At 36.9% G+C, this 19,432-nt stretch overlaps 1 protein-coding gene across 1 annotated transcript in view; it reads left to right on the top strand.

Annotated features, from left to right (window-relative positions):
- NCKAP5 (NCK associated protein 5) overlaps positions 1–19,432 on the top strand; it is a 971,300-nt gene that overhangs the window by 535,041 nt on the left and 416,827 nt on the right. The window contains exon 6 of the mRNA XM_074327839.1: positions 12,819–12,952. Within this exon, the coding sequence (XP_074183940.1) occupies positions 12,819–12,952 (134 nt within the window). The remainder of the gene's footprint in view (positions 1–12,818; positions 12,953–19,432) is intronic.

Raw genomic sequence — 19,432 nt, 5'->3', positions numbered from 1 at the left:
TTGCTTCCTCTTGTGACTATTTCCTACCACTCAGAAACTGAGATTATCTATCATAATCTTCCCTATTAATGTGGTTAGCCAAGGGTTAGTGCACTTTAAAAAGAAGTACAGATGGTCTTTTAAGAATATACATCATTCCCTTACTAAAGATTAAGCGTACACACTCAGCTCATGTATAGGTCTTTAATGATTTCCTGATAAAAATGACCTATCTGTTTAACCTTACCTCTCTGAAATAATATGAACTCTAATTATACAATATGTAATATTTTCAGTTTCTTCTAACTTTGATAATTGTATGAAATGAAATACTAAAGCATCGAGCAAAAACTCATGATTAGTTCCACATTGATATTTTAAATTATAGCTGACCTTTTAACAGGATGATAGAATGCGAAAATTTACATTTGCTAACAGGGATAAGGCAAACTGCTAAATATCATGTTGTTTTAAATTTTCAGGTTTCTGATATAGTCTAGTATTGTAATATAGTGGAAGCTGGCTATATAAAAACCAATTCAAATGTTCTCGAGTCCTTGTAACTATTTGGAGAGACTTTTCAACAGTGAAATTGGAAGTATGAAGGCATTCTAGTGTGTTTTTCAAATGAATAAAAATTATTTGTGAGAAATTAATATTAATTACTGGGTTCCCAGAAGCCATTTCTCTGGTAGAATTAAAATGAAAGCTTCAGCAGTACCTTGTACAGCCTGCTGTTGATGTTATAATTATTCTCCTTTTTTAGAAGAGTGAATAATTATCATAGCAAATATTTTAATTTTCCATACACATAATTACACCCATTCACTGAAGAAAGGAAGGAATATAAGGATTCTTCCTCTGACTAGATTTTTCCTCCTACAGCTCTATAAAATCTAGTAGGATGAACAAAATAGAATAGTAAAATGTGCTATCTTTAAAAAATGGAATTATAGATGCCTTTTAAGGAAACCACGCAAATCCTCTAAGAAAAGAAAGTTTTGACTTGATAAGAGTGAAAATGACTAGTCAGGCAAGAGATTTAAACATGAAGTTTAGGATTACAATCTCTGGGCTGTTAGGGAAAAGCAAAGATGAGAACAAACAAAGGCAATGGTAAGGAAAATAAGATGGCAAACAGGGTGAACTGTATCTATGGGGTTTTTAAACCAAAGAAAATCTCATCCCATTATCCTTAGCATCTGCCAACATGAAAGAATGATCAAAGAATGAAAGTTGTAACTGATACAAACTTTGCAAACCTAGAGCTAGCTGCCATCTAAGAAAAAGGAAGCAGTGGGATGTCAAGAGGATTCAGCTTAAGTCACCAAGAATGTATGGAACGCTTCTGGAATGCTAGGTGATATATTCTCTGGCGTTTCATTACCAAGCACAAGGCCCAATCCTGCTTAAAGAAAAGCATGCTCTTTGAAGAGATAGGGGATAATAATTATATATGAAATGTTTAGCAAAATATATAACATCATGCAATTAAAAAAAACTAAGTTAAATGTTAGGAGAATATTGTGATAAACCATAAATTAGGTGGGCAGTGAAGTAAGAGATACATCAGGGTGGAGAAGGCAGAACAAGTGTCCACCTTTATAGTGAATATAGCTGAAGTTCAGGATTAGAGTGTAGAAGAGAAAATAAAAGATCTTAGAATCCTCTAAATTAAAGAGCAAGGGGAGGAAATATAGTGACTCAAAGTTTGAAATGGAAAGTAAATCTGCTGGAGAAAGTCACTCATTCTCCACTGGCCATTATGGGGTAAAGACAGAAAAGTTACAGAGTGTGCAGGTGAAATGGGGAATAAGTAAATCTAGATCACTCTAAAGTACACAGATTGGTTCAGGGCCAAGAACTGGAAGTTAAAAATCCCTAAGAGAACTGAAACCTGCTCCCTTCCTTGTATAAAATACACTGTATCCACAGAACAGCAAAGAGTATTTAAGACTTCAATCAAGTAGGAAGGCACTTAATAAAATTGACTTCTGAGGACCCCTAAAGGGAAAGAATAATTAATAGCTACTGTTCATTGTGATCAATTAACATGACAACAGAGAAAGATCTGTGACCTGGGAAGAGAATGAATCATTGACTTCTTATAAAAGGACCCAATGGTGGGTAATTGAAGCTGTTTTCTAAGTAGAGAATTGAGCCTTTGACCAAATAAAGGAAACATTGGGGTAAGGGGAAAGAATGTGTCTGAATTAGGCAGTTGGCTATGGATACCAGGGTTACTACTAACTTGGTTTCTTACTTAATGTCTTGCTTTCTTGGTCAGCCCCCCAACTCATCAGATTTTCAAAGATTTTGGAGGAAATATTTTTTTTCTGAGAAGCTTGTTGATGGACGTTGGGTTCAAAGAGGATTTTATGAATTTTACCTCAGAGGCAAGGGAAGTAAAAGCAGAAATAAATGAATGGGACTATATTAAATGTAAAAGCTTCTGCACAGCAAAAGAAACCATCAACAAAACAAAGAGGCAACCAACCAACTGGGAGAAGGTATTGGTAAACAATGCCTGCAATAAGGGGCTGATATCCAAAATATATAAAGCACTCATATAACTCAAAAACAAACAAACAAACAAACAAAACCCACTCCAATTAAAAAATGGGGAGAGGACCTGAACAGATACTTCTTCCAAGAAGACATACAAATGGCCAAAAGATATATGAAAAAATACTCAACTTCACTAGCTATTAGGGAAATGCAAATCAAAACCACAATGAGATACCACCTCACACCTGTTAGAATGGTTATCATCAACAAGACAAATCATAACAAGTGTGGGAGAGGCTGTGGAGAAAAAGGAACCCTCACACACTGCTGGTGGGAATGTAAATTGGTACAGTTGCTATGGAAAACAGTATGGAGGTTTCTCAAAAAATTAAGAATAGAATTACCATAAGACCCAGGAATCCCTTTCCTGGATATCTACCCAAAAAATCTGAAAACATTTCTCCATAAAGATATGTATGTACCCCAATGTTCATTACAGCATTATTTCCAAGACATGGAAACAACTAGTGTCCTTTGATAGATGATTTTATAAAGAATATGTGGTCTCATATATGCACAATGGAATACTACTCAGCCATGAGGAAAGATGAAATAGTGCCATTTACGACAAAATGGATAGATCTTGAGATTATTATGCTAAGCAAAATAAGTCAGACAGAAAAAGTCAAGAACCATTTGACTTCACTCATATGTGGGATGTAAAATTGAAGGCAACAAGAGAATTAGACAGACAAAGAAACAAAAACTCATAGACACAGCATACGGTGTAGTGGTTACCAGAGGGCAAGTGGGGAGGAGAAGGTAAAGGGGGTCAAATATATGGCGATGACAGGAGAACTAACAGTGGTGAGCACACAATGTGATATACAGATGATGTACTATAGAAATGTACACTTGAAACCTATGTAATTTTACTAACCAGTGTAATCCCAATAAATTTAATACCATGTTTCCCCCAAAATAAGACCTAACTGAAAAATAAACCCCAGCATAATTTTTCAGGGTGACATCCCCTGAACATAAGCCCTAATGCATCTTTTAGAGCAAAAATTAATATAAGACCTGGTCTTATTTTGGGGGAAACACGGTAAAAAAAAAAATGAAAAGAAAAGAAAAAGTCAGTGAGCCAGAAAACCCTGTAGAAAGGCCTTTCTGATCTCAAGGAACCATTGCTCATGAATAACGTTAATAAAAAAGTCATTGTTTATCCCTGTTCCAGTAGTCTTTCACTTCTGGAATCCACCCTAAGGAAGAATTATCTTGCTCAGACATCATTTAGATTCTGTCATTCTATCAACATCTACTGAGACCTACAGTTATTTGGGAACCAAATTAAAACCAATGCCTCTGGGGTCTATGTTTCACTACCTCTCTTCCCAGTTGTGTAATGCTCAGTGTTACCATTTTAACACTGCCTTGGCTATTTTACACTAGCAAAGAAAATCTTGCTCTCAGTCTCTTAAACCTGCAGCTTCACCCACCTAATTATCCATACAAGGATGCCAGTTACCTTGGTCGTTATCAAATGAAATCCATACAATGACTAACACCAATATCTGTACACCCTGCACCCAAATTATAGATGTTATGTTTTATCTCATTTTACTTGTCAAATCATTAGTAATTATGTTTTTCTTGCTGTTGCAGGGGAGGAAAAATTCCCCTCTATCCACTTGAGGCCTCTGATTGGTCCTAAGAATTACACTGATATAAGATTCACAGGAGAAAAGCATACAAATTTTATTAAATTTTCACATGTACACAGCCTTCACAAGAGAATGAAGACCAGAAGAAGTGACCAGAGCAGAAAGCTTTTATACATTTTAGACAAAGAAACAATCCATTTGTGAAGAATAGACAAGACAGAGGGGTTTGGGTTAGGGATAGCAGGTGGCAAAGATTAGTTTAACAAGGTTTGTTTGTATACATATCTCAGCCCCAAATTCTCTGCTCTGGTGATCAGAATGTCTTCCTTTCTTCTGGGTATAGAGAGGGCATCTCTCACATGAGGGTTATATGACCTGCTTCAGGGAAGAAGGGCCAAGGGGTATGGGAGGTCAGAGAGAATTTCCTGCTTTTGTGTTCTCAGTCTCCTTCACCTTAAGGTATTGAATATTCCAAGGTGCCATATTTGGGAGTAATGTCTTCTAAACCCATTACTGTGGTTGTGGTTAATTTCATGAATGCATGAAATGTGAGAGTTGAAAGGAAGCTTAGGATTTTAGAAAGAGGGCCAAAGAGGGTAGTTGCATTTCCCAAAGTTGCGTAGCTAGTTAATGGGAGAACCAAAACGATAATAATACAGACTACTAGCCTCATGCTTTCTCCACCATAGGAATCATGATGGTGAAAATCATGACACTCAAAGTGATGAAAAATGTGGGAAGTGAATCAATGTATAACTTTCTGTCCTTTTTTTCCAGCTGTATGACAATATAAATCAAAACAGCATTACTTTATATTGTTAATGCAATATTACTATTTTATTCTTTATTTGTAGCCCTAGTTGAAAATAACAGTTTACTGACTATACGCATAAAACACTTAATTTTCTTTCTTGAAGGATATCATCTTTTGTTATAATTTGTTCCAACATACCTTTGTAATCCATATGAGTCTGGACATGCCAAATCTTCATTTTATCATGTTTTCTGCACAACCTACTTTGAAAATACTCCTCCTATAAAGTTCACGTCTATATACTTTTGCTAAGTAATACACATACACATGATTTTTGCCTAACAAAATGTAATCGTATGGAGTGATTCACCTGGGACACTTCTCTTGTTGAGTTCCTGTCTAGCAGTCTAATATCGAGGACATTTTTAAGATCCTCGTAAGTGCCCATCTGTCTTCTTTACCCTTGAAATTTCTTCCCCCTCCCCCACCGTCTCCTCACTCACCTTTCCTCTTGCACTTTTTTTTTTTTTTTAAACCAAGCTTCTTCTTTCTTTTTTTTTTCCTTAGAATAAAAGCTTTGTCTGTCTTTGGCAATGTTATCAGCACTGCGGATGTATATTGGGCAGTTTCTATCCTAGAATCTCAAAATCGGATTCTGATTCTTCTATTACAGCCAACACTACAGGCTTTAAAAAAATCAATTCTTAAGTTCCTTATCTGTTTCTCTGCTTCTAGGATAACTGGATCTTTCATAACTAATGGGGATATTGAATTCAGGGAGCCTTATGGGGAAAATATATTCCAATTTATGTAAAAAACAAAAATGTGGCTGCAGTTAGTTGTAACAACGAATGCTTAATTTTGACCCATTTTACATTGGCTTGATAGAATTGGTTAATATAGAATTTTTCCATTAAAAACTAGTTTTCATGAAAACATAACAGTTTAATTATGTTGATGGTATATGTTTGATTTACGGACTTCTGAAGAAAAGTAATCACTTGTTAATTTTCAATTCACAATAGGTAGCAAGAGAATTAGAATGGTTATTCTAGGACTCTGTGTAATCTTAAAATGTTTCAACATACATTGGATGTTGATTAGTAAGCATGTGGCTATATCTGTGACTGTCTGGACATGAATTAATAAGCAAATCTAAGCAGATCTTGAAGTTCTAAATTTATTATTGAGTGTTAATTACATGCTTTATGTCTGTATCATTGAATCAAATGTACTTATCTTATCTAACAATCTTTTTAACTTAAAATCCCCATTGCACAATATGTAACTTGTTTGTCAGATTCCACATTTCTTTAATTAGTTCACTTTTTTTCATCAATACCCAGAAATACCATTTCATCCCTATGACCTTCTCTAATGAGCTCTGTTCTTTTCTCATTACCTTTTAGATTCTTTGTTTTTAATCCAAGGGTGTTAATATCCCCCCTCCATAATTCTTTGATCATAAAATATTATTCAGTACGAATATTATAACTGGAACACATATCAGGAAATCTTTTGAAACAGAAACATAGAGTTTTCTGTATATAAAGTCTGACAATTAAGTGCACAAACTTGTTGCAACGATGCTGCTAACCTTTTTTGACATCAGAGGGATTATTCATTATGAATTTGTACCAACTGGACAAACAGTTAACCAAATTTATTATTTGAAAGTGATGAAAAGGCTGCATGAACTTTTCGCCAATAGTTGATGGCTCTTGCATCGCAATGTACCAGCTCACATGGCACTGTCTGTGAGGCAGTTTTTAGACAGTAAACAAATAACTGTATTGGAACACCCTCCCTACTCACCTGATCTCAGGGACTTCTTCCTTTACCTGAAGATAAAGGAAATATTGAAAGGAGGCATTTTGATGACATTCAGGACATCAAGGGTAATACGATGACAGCTCTGATGGCCATTCCAGAAAAAGAGTTCCAAAATTGCTTTGAAAGGTGGAGCAGGCCCTGGCATCAGTGCATAGCTTCCCAAGGGGAGTACTTTGAAGGTGACCATAGTGATATTCAGCAATGAGGTACATAGCCCTTTTTGTAGGATGAGGTTGTGAACTTAATTGTCCGACTTCGTATTGTCATGTATCTCTTAAGCATCGAGTCAACAGAGAATATTTTGAGATAAGTTGATGCCTCATGTCAGTCACTAAACAGGGCTGACATGGAGTGTTTGGAGTGTGTGAGATGTGCCTCTCCTGTTATGGTGGATATTTCACTTAACATGACCATACATGGTGACACTAGAATTTCCACCGTAAGTAAAGAAAATTCCCTTTTTTTCCAAGTTCTTCAAATATTCTGTAACAAACTTTACAGAATACAGAATAACAAACTACCAGTGTTATCACCCACTGATATAAGTAGAATTGCTAAATATAGTTAGATCTAGGGTAGAGGTATTCGTTAACTTTCTATATTTGAAATCTGTATGTTAACCCCTGCAGTTTTGGCACCACAGAGCAAGCCATCTGTTTAAAATCATACTAGGTAGTGGGATTAATAAAAAAAGTGTCTCTTATGGAAGTCTAAACACAGGGTTATATACATTTTAGATAGCATCTGTGATTAAGTTAGTCTCTCAGTTCTTACATTAAAATATGTTTTAAAATGAATTTCCCCTCACTATTCGAGTTTAATCCAGTTAAAACACACACACACACACACACACACACACACACACATTTTGAGCTTTTTAAAGAAATATATAACAACAATATTTATTTAACATGGAGCGATCATTAAAGACTCAAGTATTTATAAATTTATCAAAAGTAGCTAAACTATATTAGATAATATAAGCCATAATATATTAGCCATATCTTATTTTGTTATGGAACTTTCAAGCTTTTATAGTGCTTTACCATACATTATTTTTCTCATTCCTCACAGTGATATTATGACATTGGCTTGGGCAATTTTACTCACCCTGATATACAGAGAAAACTAGCTAAAAATAGTCAAGTTTTAAGTTAAGTGGCTCGTCCAAAACCATTTGACTAGCAAACGGTGGGGTCTAAACTATAAGTTGGTAGCATTCACCATCCTCTATTGAACTATTTTCCCATTCTGTTATTTAGCTTCGTAATTCAGTTCTTTCTCCACAGAGTAGTCAGATAATCTTTGCAAAATCTTTATCAGATCCTAGTACTCACTTGATTAGACCTTGGTAATGAGTTATTATTTCATTAAGGATATAATCCCACATCATTAATATTGCCTTCATGGTCCCCCATGCTCTGTGTCTTACTGGTCCACCTTTATCATATGTCGCTCCCAACCCCTTGTTCACCGGGCTCCCGGCGCACAATTTTCTCTTTGTTCTTCCCATCTGTGACTAAAGACTTCCCCTTCACTACTCACCCTGCCCAGAGTGCTGGTACCTACTAATCATCACAGACATCTCAGTTTAAACATTAATTCCTCAGGGAAGTCTTTCTCTAATCCACCGAACAAAATCAGTTCCTCTTTCTGTCATCTTTCAGCAAACCCTTAATTAGCTATCATTGTATTCTAATATATTTACCTGTGTGATGGTTTACTTAGTACCTGCCTTCTCTGTTGTGTGCAAGTCTACTGCCGTCAGAAGCCATTGCTGGTCTTTTTGAGTTTATTTGGCTCATTGCTGGTCTTCTTCTCTGGTTTAGTTCCTATCACATAGTAACTGCTCAGTAAACAATTATGTTCTGAGAGAATGAATAAATCCATGTGGATGTGTGCACTCAGCTCGGCTGTAACATGACATATGTGCTCCTGAAGATCACAGCACAGGGCTTGTGGGAAAAGTGGAACTGGAAAACGATACTCAAAATCTTTGTCAGTGACACATAAAAAAAGATAGGAACCTAAGAAAAATGGCAGCTAAGTTTTCATGTATTAAATGACTATGAAATACATGAATAATACACTAAATATGACCCTTTACCCTGAAAAGGCATGTAGTTGGCTTCTGGAAGTGCCCACTGGCAAGTTGTACTAGCAGCTATGGATGGCAGTCACTCATAACATGGGTGGTAGACTGAGGGTGCTGGTCAGTCGCTCAGAGATGTGTGTGATTTGTGTATTTCTGTACTAGGTCCCCCGGGTGTAGTTTTCTGTGTTTGCTTCATGTTTCTTGTGAATGAAATTGGGCATATGCAAATGTGAGATTTGTGTCATGCTCAAATTGCCCCTGCTATATCAACTGCATTGGAATAAGTTTGCACTTTTAAGATTAAGTGTTGTAGCAGAACTGACTGTATTAGGGGGGAAAAGAATGGGGACTTGGGGTCCAAGAAACTTGATTCTGGTCCCAGAGCTGTCATTTCTGACCTGGGCAAACTCCTTCCCTCTCTTGACTCCATTTTCTTTATCTTTAAATGGAGTCGCTAACAACTGACTTTGCTGAATTGTTCTGAGGGACTAGATACAGCATTGAAAGTGGGAACATTTTGTAAAATGTGATGTGCTCTCCAAATTGAAATTTTTTCTCATAGGACTTATTTCAGAGTCAGAGATTGCAGCAGAACAAGAACACAGGGTGGAAAGTGCACTCACTTGGAGTCACCTTTTGTTGAGAAGAGCATTCAAACCTGCCTTTTGAATGAGAGTGAAGCCCATGTCTCTGAAGGGAAGGAAGAGACATAGCTGGCAAAGTTTCCCGGGAACATGTCTTTCATGTCACTTCTTAGATTCAGCCCTAGAGATGTCGCCACAGAAATTTAGTAACCCAGGTTTCTGTGATATTGTCTTTTACTTACTGCTCTTCAGTACCTAATGGCACCATATAAATAACACCCAACCGTTCTCTCTCGACTCCCTTTCAATCTCCCTGCTGTAAAAGAAACAGAGCAAACCTGTGGGAGAAAATCAAAATTACTTTGAGGATAAATCAGTTTACACCCAGGATACAGCTAGCCCCCCCCCAAAAAAAATAAATAAATAAATAAATAAATAAAAAGAAAAATATCTGGCCAGTCCTTTGATACACTCTCTTGCTACATTTAGCCATGTTTTATAATTTAGATAAGAATTTTTTTCCATAGTTTTGGAAATATATACCTTTTGAAAAGACCAAATTTTAGTAAACAACTTTTGTCTTTATTAGTCTTAGAATTCCCTAAAACTTTCTCTATGTTGTAAGGATATCATTTATATTTGAAAAGGCATTAATCAAGTAAACAGAAAGATTATACATATGGAAAACTTTCTTCCTTATTAGATTTTGGGGATTCTTTAATATAGAAATTAGTGAATCTATGTTAACATTCTTTACTTTTGAAGAAAGGGACATTTTATCTGTAAAACTTCACACCCTTCATAGGATATGCATTTGAAAATGTAACGTACACCATTTTTTATTGCCTGTTTCTGAAATCAAAGCACAGCCTTTCCAATTCGATAATATGACTTATTCAAGTTCCTTTTAATCCTTTGTGTCTATACAGAGAGTAGTGCTGTTGATTATGAGTAATAACTAAGTAAAGAGTTTATATTTTAATTTATTTTTATGTGGTAAAATATAAAACTTTCCATTTTAACTATTTTTACAGGGATGCAACTTTAAGTACTATATTTCTCTCCCATAACCATGTTTTTCTTCCTTTCCAAAGCTACTGGAGAGTGACAGAATAAAGACTTGATTTTGACTTTTCGTTTTCTGATTCCAATAGAAGTAACTGATCGGGAGGTTAAAAATGGACCATTGGATAATTAGGGACATAGAAGTTACATCCCTGACTTAGCAAAAGGCCAGCTTCATAATCAATAAGCAAATATATTTTCAGTAGTACTGTGCATTGGGTAATAGGCTGTCAAAATATACATGTACATTAGACAGAGTCCGAATCTCAAGCAAGTGTTCGTTTAGTTGGAGAATTATAATAAATGCACTTGAAAAATAATAACAGAAAATAGTAAGTAAGGACCTGCAGGGTATAAAGATAGTAGGTGCTGATGAAACTCAAGGCAGGGAAATAACAAGGAAGTGATAAGGGAAACAATCTAGAGCAGATGGTTTAAAGCTGAGCCTGGAAGGAACCTTAGGCTTTGAATAGAGAGACTGCAGAGAGCTTTCAAAGCAGAAGGAAGAGCATGGTGAAAGGTACAGAGGCAGTGTGGTATGTGAGTATTTTCAGATGACCTTGATTCATTTCCAGATTATGATCTAATGTTTCCTTCATGGTCTTCAGGAGAACTTTTCCCACATGAGTTAGAGCTGGAGAAAATCTATCTTTGCTATCACTTCCTGTAAATATGCCCCGTGTAATGGATCCTATTTCATCCTGGGTAAAGCATGGTAGAGTCATAGTGTTTAACGTATTTGGAAACTGAGGTCTCGGCTTCTCTTCTTTCCCTTTAAGAATTTAGGTTCCTCATAATCAGGTATTGAGTCTTTGGTTTTCATCATAGACTATATATCCTGTATGCAAAGTTCTTAATTTAGTAACAGCAATAACTATAACGGCATGACATGCTAAAACAACAAGAACAACAACAAAAACAGTAGCAACAGCAAAAGAAAAGCAAAAACATTAGCATGGTTGAATTAGTAATATCAGGAGTATAGTGAAGGAGGAATATGTCTCTGTGAGTCCCCAGGTGACGTAGGGGACTTTGGAGTGAATGAGTGAGTGCCGGGATTGTGTCTTGTGAGACCCGAAGAATGGAAACGCGGACCCAAGAGAGGCAAAGAGTTTTAAAAAGAGGATAATTTATTGAAAGCCAAGGGTCAGAGCTCCCAAGCGGGAGGGTGTCCTGAATGGGGGTGCCCGTGACTGAGGCAAAAGCTCTTACTTTTATACCTTCCCTGCCTGCTTGGGGAAGGGGAGCTGTTTGAAGAAGGGAACTTATTTGAGGAAGGGAACTGGCGCCTTCTAATAAAATTTGTCTACCAGGTTTGTTCTGCTTGCCCATCCTAAAGGAATTAGCAAAGTAACCCACTCTTATCTATCAGATCTGCTCCATTTGTCAGGCCAAAAGGAATTTTATGATTAATCTCAAGGCGTTGTTATATTATGTCCTGGAGCAAAGGAGTGATTTCAAAACCTGGAGTTTTAGGATATGGCTGTCTTTGTTTATTCCACCAGGGACCTCCCTGTCTACCTAGGGACAGGCAAGCTAACCCATCTCAGTAGGAGGCTCTGATCTTGTGTGCTTTTTACCAGTTCCAGGAATGAGTTTTGCTGAACCATTTATTTTGGGTCATCTCATCCCTCTTTTAATCCCTGACACTGATTTGTGAGATGCGCTAGTTTTCTGGGATTATAAATACAGTGGGTGGTTTAGCTTAATTTTGCCTGTGAAAACCTAACTGGACAAAATAAAAACGAATTCTTTAACATTATTCTTATGAGTTCTATAGTCTAATTAACTTGAAATTCTTGACCCTTCTATAAAACAGTAATTTTCTCTTTAAAGCATATACTAGAGATTGAAGAGATGAAATAATTCTGAACAGGCACTAATGATCTCAGTCATTATTACTTGAATTATTATGTATGTGATAGTCTTATTGGGTCATAGATCTTCATATCTGCACAGGAAGCCACCTGGTTGAGTGGAAATTATTTAAGCATTAGAGTCAAATCAGCCAGGATTGAAAACCTGTTACCTTCTGGTTTTTATGATAAATTACTTAGATGTCTCTGATCCTTGGTTTCCTTGTCTATAATAAGAGATTAATGATAGAACCTACTTCATAGGGTTGTAACAAGGATGAAATTAATACATATGTATGTGTGTGTGTGTGTGTATATGGAATATATATATATATATATATATATATATATATATTATATACACACACATATATAATCCATTTTAGCCCTTAGTAACCGACAGCCATTACTAATTATTTTTGTCATAATATTTAAGAAGCAGCTTCTTAAAAATCATTTCCTTTGTGTCTTTTATAGCATGAGAAGCTGATACATGAATTGGAAGAGGAGAGACACTTGCGTCTTCAGAGTGAGAAGCGGCTGCAGGAGGTGACACTGGAGTCCGAACGCAACAGAATTCAGATGCGTGGCCTGCAGCAGCAGTTCTCCAGGTATTGTAATGAACTGGGCTTCTTCAGAAGGTGCATCTCTCCCTGCACCAATCACACCTTTGCTTGCATTTCCACTGCAAGATTCTGTTACATCTGACTAGCTAATTCCCCAAACGGTTTAGACCTTGTCTTCTGGCCAAGGTATTATTGCATTTGAACCAATTTTCTGAAACTGTTCATTCATACCTCACGTAGTCTTGGATTTATTGAACCTGGTTGTCTTTTTTTCCCGGATGGCTTTCCAACAGGTCTTACAGCAAGATGCAGTGAATTTGTGGCTCATTGGTATGTCCTGTGAAAGGCTAGCCAGGAGGATGAAATTTCACTGGTCAGGTCATCTAATCCTATTTTAAGGTAGAAAGAGAGTATATCTAATTATCCAGTAAGCTATTACTCATCACTTAGAGGAAACATTTAAGAGTAGTTAAAAAAAAAAAAAAAATCGATGAGCCTCTTTCCTTTAAAAAGATACAACTTGAATTTGAGAAGATTCTGAAAAAGTAGCTCTTCTTAGATTCCATTCCAGCTCAGTCAGAATCTTTCCGTTTTCAATTGTAGTTAATACAGGACTAGGTGAAGGTTCAGCTTGTTATTTAAAATCTATTCAGTTCCTTGGAACTGAAAACAGTAACTTGTGCAATTGCAGTCCTGGGACCAAACATGGTACCCTGTGAGGGACAGTGTACTTGCATTTCTATATTTCACTTCACCATTTGCAAACTCAGGAAAATAGTTTTTGTGTTTTCTCCCCCCAGAAGTTCTCCCAGGCTTAAGCCTGGGAGATGCTGCCCTTAAATTTTCAAGATCAAACTATGTGCATCTTATCTTTGATTTACCATTGGGATTCGGATATGATCAGTGATGGATAATATAGCTTCCTCATTATGAGGCTTTTATAATGATTCTTAATTTTCAGGTGTGTTGTGGGGCGAGACCCCAGTTGAGCCTCCAAGTAATTTACCTCATTGTGTCTAATACCATAAATGTGTGCTACATTGATTTAGAGGCTTCTTGAAGGAACAGGGTAGGAAGGATGGATGACTCCTCTGTGTTCAGAGTCATAATTTAACACCCTGTTCAACTCTTCAAGCCCATGATAATACAGAAATGCACTGATCAATATTTTAACAAATGCATGTCCCACCCCTCACAGGCTATTACTTATACAACCTTGTGCTTGATTTTTCACTCAGTTTGATGGCAACTCTCACTTTATAACTCCCAACTTGACATAATAGAGCCCCACTCCGAAGCAACTTTAAAACAAGCACTGCTTTGTAATACTTGCCGTTTTAATGCTATAGGAAAGGAGGAGGCCGATCTTGCTACCCTGGCACTAATTAAGATGTCTCTGTATTCAAACCATTGATTTACAGGGCATGAGGCACATCATACAGTAAGTTATTTTTATATGACGCTAGGTCATCTGCTGTAAATCAAGTGGCAATCCCATACAGATTTGAGCTGCACAAGAGCCAGTCCACATCCCAGGCTGAAAGAGAAGATAATTATATGTAAAACAAACAGTGGTTGGTTTTACATACTGCTTCTGTGCAGATTTTTTCCCCCCAGTATAATAAATTTTCTTATGTAAAGCTTCATTGAAACTGAAAAGTTCAAATCCAATTACAACCAGACAACTAACGTAAATGAGCAAACGATGGGGGGAAAGCACATATAACAGAGATAATTACACAATAATTTAACTCGACCTGCTAAACCATTTCTGATTGCCTTTCACATTTTAAACTTTGATTTACAAGCTATTTCTAATTATGCTTATTTAAACAATCTTATTATAATATTAAGTCTTGTAAAATTATCAGAACATGCCTGTAGTGCATTACTTTGGACAGGGTCAGCATCTAAATGCTCATATAAATAATTTCTATAATCTAAATTATTGTATTGAATTAAAAATGTATATCCTCAATTTCCTCCTTTTTTTCTGAGTTAATGAGTTTATTTTATACATGATAACATCTGAGATGTGGACTTTTTTGGGTATTTTTCATGGGATGAAGTTACTTTTAAAAATAATGCCAATAACTCACATTTTCAAAGGCTGTGAAAAGGCTCACAATAAAAGATAGTTGTGCAATAAGCTGATAAAATAAAAACAGAAAATAGAGACCCTGAAAGGGGAATGTCACAAGGAATCATACTTACAGAGCCCAAAGTATTTTCTGAGAATGAGCATTTAATTTAGCTTTAAGATTCCTGGCAGACAAGATAAAAAGGAATACACAAGAGGGTATGTAACTCTTATCTCATAGGCAAAGGCTACTACTCTTTAAAGAGAAATTTCTGGTCCTAAATTCATAATAGAATGCATCACAAAGGCCCCTTTATAGGTGGCATTGAAGGATATAACAGACAATGGTCCACGATGGGGCAAATTAGGATTAATTCTTAGAGGTGGTACCACTTCTGCTATGTCACTTCTATCTACAAAGTTAAGCAGCTTCTGAATTTCATACTACATGAATTAGGAATGATGGGTCCATGTCTAAGTGATAGCAAGGAAAATAAGAAGAACTCCAGTGTTCAAGTTTTTCAAGTCAAGCTCTATACTGCAAGTTCATGGGGACATCTAAACAGATATGTGTTGTATCTTTCTAATATGTCTTTTATAAACCGGGGGCATAGAGGCATGAGATCCTGAAGGCTGGGCTGAGTTGTGTGAAGTATATGCCTGGTATATCTGATAGCATTGTAGCCATGGGAATATCTAAACTGTAGTTAAGGAAATTCTGAGTCTCAGATTCGGGGATAAGGTGAGGTATTAGAGGGGAAGTGAGTAATTAAGAAGTTGGGGCAATAGGTGTGTGTGTGTGTCTGTGTGAATTAGAGTGTTAGAGTTCAGGTGTCAGAATAAACAATTCAGGAAAATTAGTCAAAGGCCTGATTTTATGCAATTTCAGCTAAGCGATGGGTCTGGTGGCTTGAAGGCATCAAACTCAAACACTTGTGTTTATCTGTGGTACCAAGTAATGAGATCACTTAGGTGGTACAAATCTATAATCATGTTTGAATGAGTAGATCTCTTTTATGTCACCACCAAACCTTCATCCATAATCTCTTACTCCCTCTTGACCTTTGATTATGGTATACTGATCAGCAGTGGTCCAAAATTTGGGCAATTAAAAAAAAAAAAAAAAAGATGGAGCAGAGATTACATAATCAGCTCTAAGCTCATAAATCAGAAATTGCTTGTACTGAAGGTGATTCAGGCAGCCATCACCAACTTTATCGAGACCATTTACATTCTTTAATGTAAATACAGAGAAGAAAAAGATACTTTCTAATTAAGCCTTCTCCATAGATGGAGCATTTCAATAAGGTGATACTTAATAGGCAGATGGTAGTATCCATAGGGCTGCCCCTTCTTCGTCTTATTATTTGTTGATATATATCAAAGATGTTTTCTAGATGTCCTAATGCTTGTTTAACCCATTGTCTGTGTGATATACATGGCTGGGCATATTTTCTAGGGGGTTAGTTTTGTGATCCCCTATAATTCCAACTGTCTCCACCATCCCTTTAACTGTTTGAATTGTGGTTGTGCAGCAAGCCGAGGTTAATGATGTGACTGGTGTTGTGGCACTGCTTTCCCTCCTACCGTGTTTCCCTGAAAATGAGACCGTGCTGGACAATCAGCTCTAATGTGTCTTTTGGAGCAAAAATTAATATACGACCAGGTATTATATTATATTATATTATATTATATTATATTATATTATATTATATTATATTATACCTAGTCTTATAGTAAAATGAGACCGGGTCTTATATTAATTTTTGCTCCAAAAGATGCATTAGAGCTGATTGTCCGGCTCGGTCTTATTTTTGGGGAAACATGGTACGTAAAAACGATTGGTGTTTGAACCCCCAGCCTCACCAGTCTACCTTGAGTGAAGGAAGAGTTTGTGCATCAGCTAGAGTCACCTGGAGAAGCACTTCCAGGAATACTGCCTCCAGTGAGGTGGGGTATGTAGAGGTGGAGTAACAATGAGTGTTTTTTTCTTTTAAAAAACAGAGATACGAAGAAATAAACAACTCTACAGAATACTGATTTCATGCAAACCATGCATGATTTGCACATGTATTGTAGTCAGTTTCTTTGGAAACAGTCTAATCAATATGTAGATTTTTACCGAAAGCTGCTGTTCTTATCAGACAATCACCACTTCTATAGTGTGTACCGTAAGACAGAACACAGGATGTGTCCTCAAAACATATGCAACCCAGATAGAGAAGCCTTTATGCACATATATGAACAAAACAACACATTTATAGCTTAGCTATAAACGAAGGGAAATTTTGTCCAAAATTAGGACAACCAGATTTCATATTTGTAATGGGCATTTTATCATAAATCAAGCCTGATGAAATCAATAATTGTGTAGTGATACTAGCCATAATAATATCTGTGTTTATTGTGTGACAGCTCTATGTGGCAATATGTTTGAAGTTTTAAATTAGAATCAACCTGGTGGACCCACAAGCAGACAGACATGTTCTGTGAACTATTGACAGTGAGCAAACCACATCATACCCAAAGCACCATCAGGAATCAGTGTTTCTTTACGCCTTGAAATGTTCCACACGTTTCAGGTGTGCGTGTGTGTGTGTGTGTGTGTGTGTGTGTGTGTTTACGCCATGCAGTGCAAATTTAAGTAAAGGGAACAATTAAGCTTTGTTCTCCATAATTGACCTGGATAGTTCAAAATCACCCACATGAAGCCCATACTTTCACTCTTTACCAACAGGATTTCTCTGCACCTGTTTTGACCTTCTCTCTCTGCACTGTTTCCCTGCCTTGAAGCTGTGTCTTTGCTTACTGTAACGAGGAGGATTTCTCCTATCACAGTTGATTGCTATGCGTAAATGCAGTCAGCTGTATGCTGAATTTCAAGGAGACAGAAATGGAGATAGTTTGACGGCTTAGCTTGCTCACTGGGTGCTGTTCACATCAACAGCTCTCAGAGACTTTATGGAATCCTAGGGTTCATTTCCAGCTGCCTATTTGGAAGTGGTAGGCACCTGGCATAGAAGTGTGTGTTGAAGAGGATAATATGCCCTTAAATGTTCTACCCACGTATTCCCTTCTGCCTCTGTATCTGTCTGGTACATTAAAAGAACATTTTCTGTACATCTTTAGAAGGAGTAAAGCATAACAAGAAAAGCTGCCAATTGACCTTTGGACAATCAACAGCACGGAGCTCTCCTGCTCTTCTTCTGCTTCTGTTCCCACCTTGGACCGTTCTTCAACCTTAACCCATCACCAAGGCCAGCTCTCCTAAGTGCCTCGTTCTTCCTGATGAATACAGAGGGCGATTTTCTATTGATTTGGAGTTGCTATTTCCACACTATCAGCAGTATTTCTGGCTGAGACTTCATAGAAATGGAGGCCTCTCTTCTGCTCCTCTGAGTAAATCTACCAAAAATTTAAAATGGCAAAGTGACATTGGTTCAATGATACATTTTCTTCAAATTACAACAGATGAAAGAAAAGATTTTAAATGGCATCTTTTAAACTGCCTGGTTAACATAATATGGAGCATAGATTGATGTCAGAAGTTTATATCTTAGTGATCTAGCGTGTAAGCTCTCTCTTGAGCAAAGCAGAGGGAAGTTAAAACCAACTATATAGAGAAGGGAAAAAACGAAGGCCATTTTCAGCTCCCTGAACAACTATTAACTCAATGCTGAACACTCCTTTATTTCTTTGTATTTCTGTTTCTGTGTGAGACATGATGACACTGTCACAGTTTCTTCTTAAATTCTTAATAGAGCTCTCTGTTGTTGAGCAGACAACATAAACATCGTATTGCCTATTATACTTCCCTGGTCGAGAAAAAAATATCAACACAGTACATACTTCCAATTTCATTTCAAAGAGCACTTTACTGTTAAATAGGTTTTCTAGAACCTGGTTCTAGTCCCACTTCACCTAGCTTAATAACTTCGGTTAAGCAATTTGACCTTTCTGGATCTCAATTTGCTCATTTGTAAAATGAGGAAGTGGCATTGCATTATAGTTTTGCAGTGCTTTTAATGCTTTTTGAAAGACAGTGTATTTGAACTGAAATGCATGTATTGGGTGAAGTTGTAACATAACCAGGCTTTCCTGAAGTTCTCACAACCAGGCTTTTGTGTTGAGCACTTACTCGTCACGTTGTCATCGCAGTGAAGCTCTGTGGGACTGGGCTTTCATCGGGACTATGTTGGTTACCTGACTCTGGAGAGGTTGAGATTAGAAAACTGCCAAGCCGGGATGAAATATTTCTGTTGAGGACAGCCACAATGGAACATTGAGGAACTTGACTGGCCAGAGGAAGCTAAGATCCTCTGCAGTAGACATAATGGTTATTGCGTGTGGCTCTGATGTTGTCTGCTTCAGGATTTATTTGAACTGGTTTGGGAAAAAGCCTGAAGAGAGAGAACTTTATGACAACCAGAATTGTTTTCACTTCT

This window comes from Rhinolophus sinicus, linkage group LG01 (genome assembly GCF_036562045.2).
Source record: "Rhinolophus sinicus isolate RSC01 linkage group LG01, ASM3656204v1, whole genome shotgun sequence".
Lineage (NCBI taxonomy): Eukaryota > Metazoa > Chordata > Mammalia > Chiroptera > Rhinolophidae > Rhinolophus > Rhinolophus sinicus.
The sequence above is the reverse complement of the archived record's forward strand: the minus strand, read 5'-3'. Positions and strand labels throughout refer to the sequence as shown.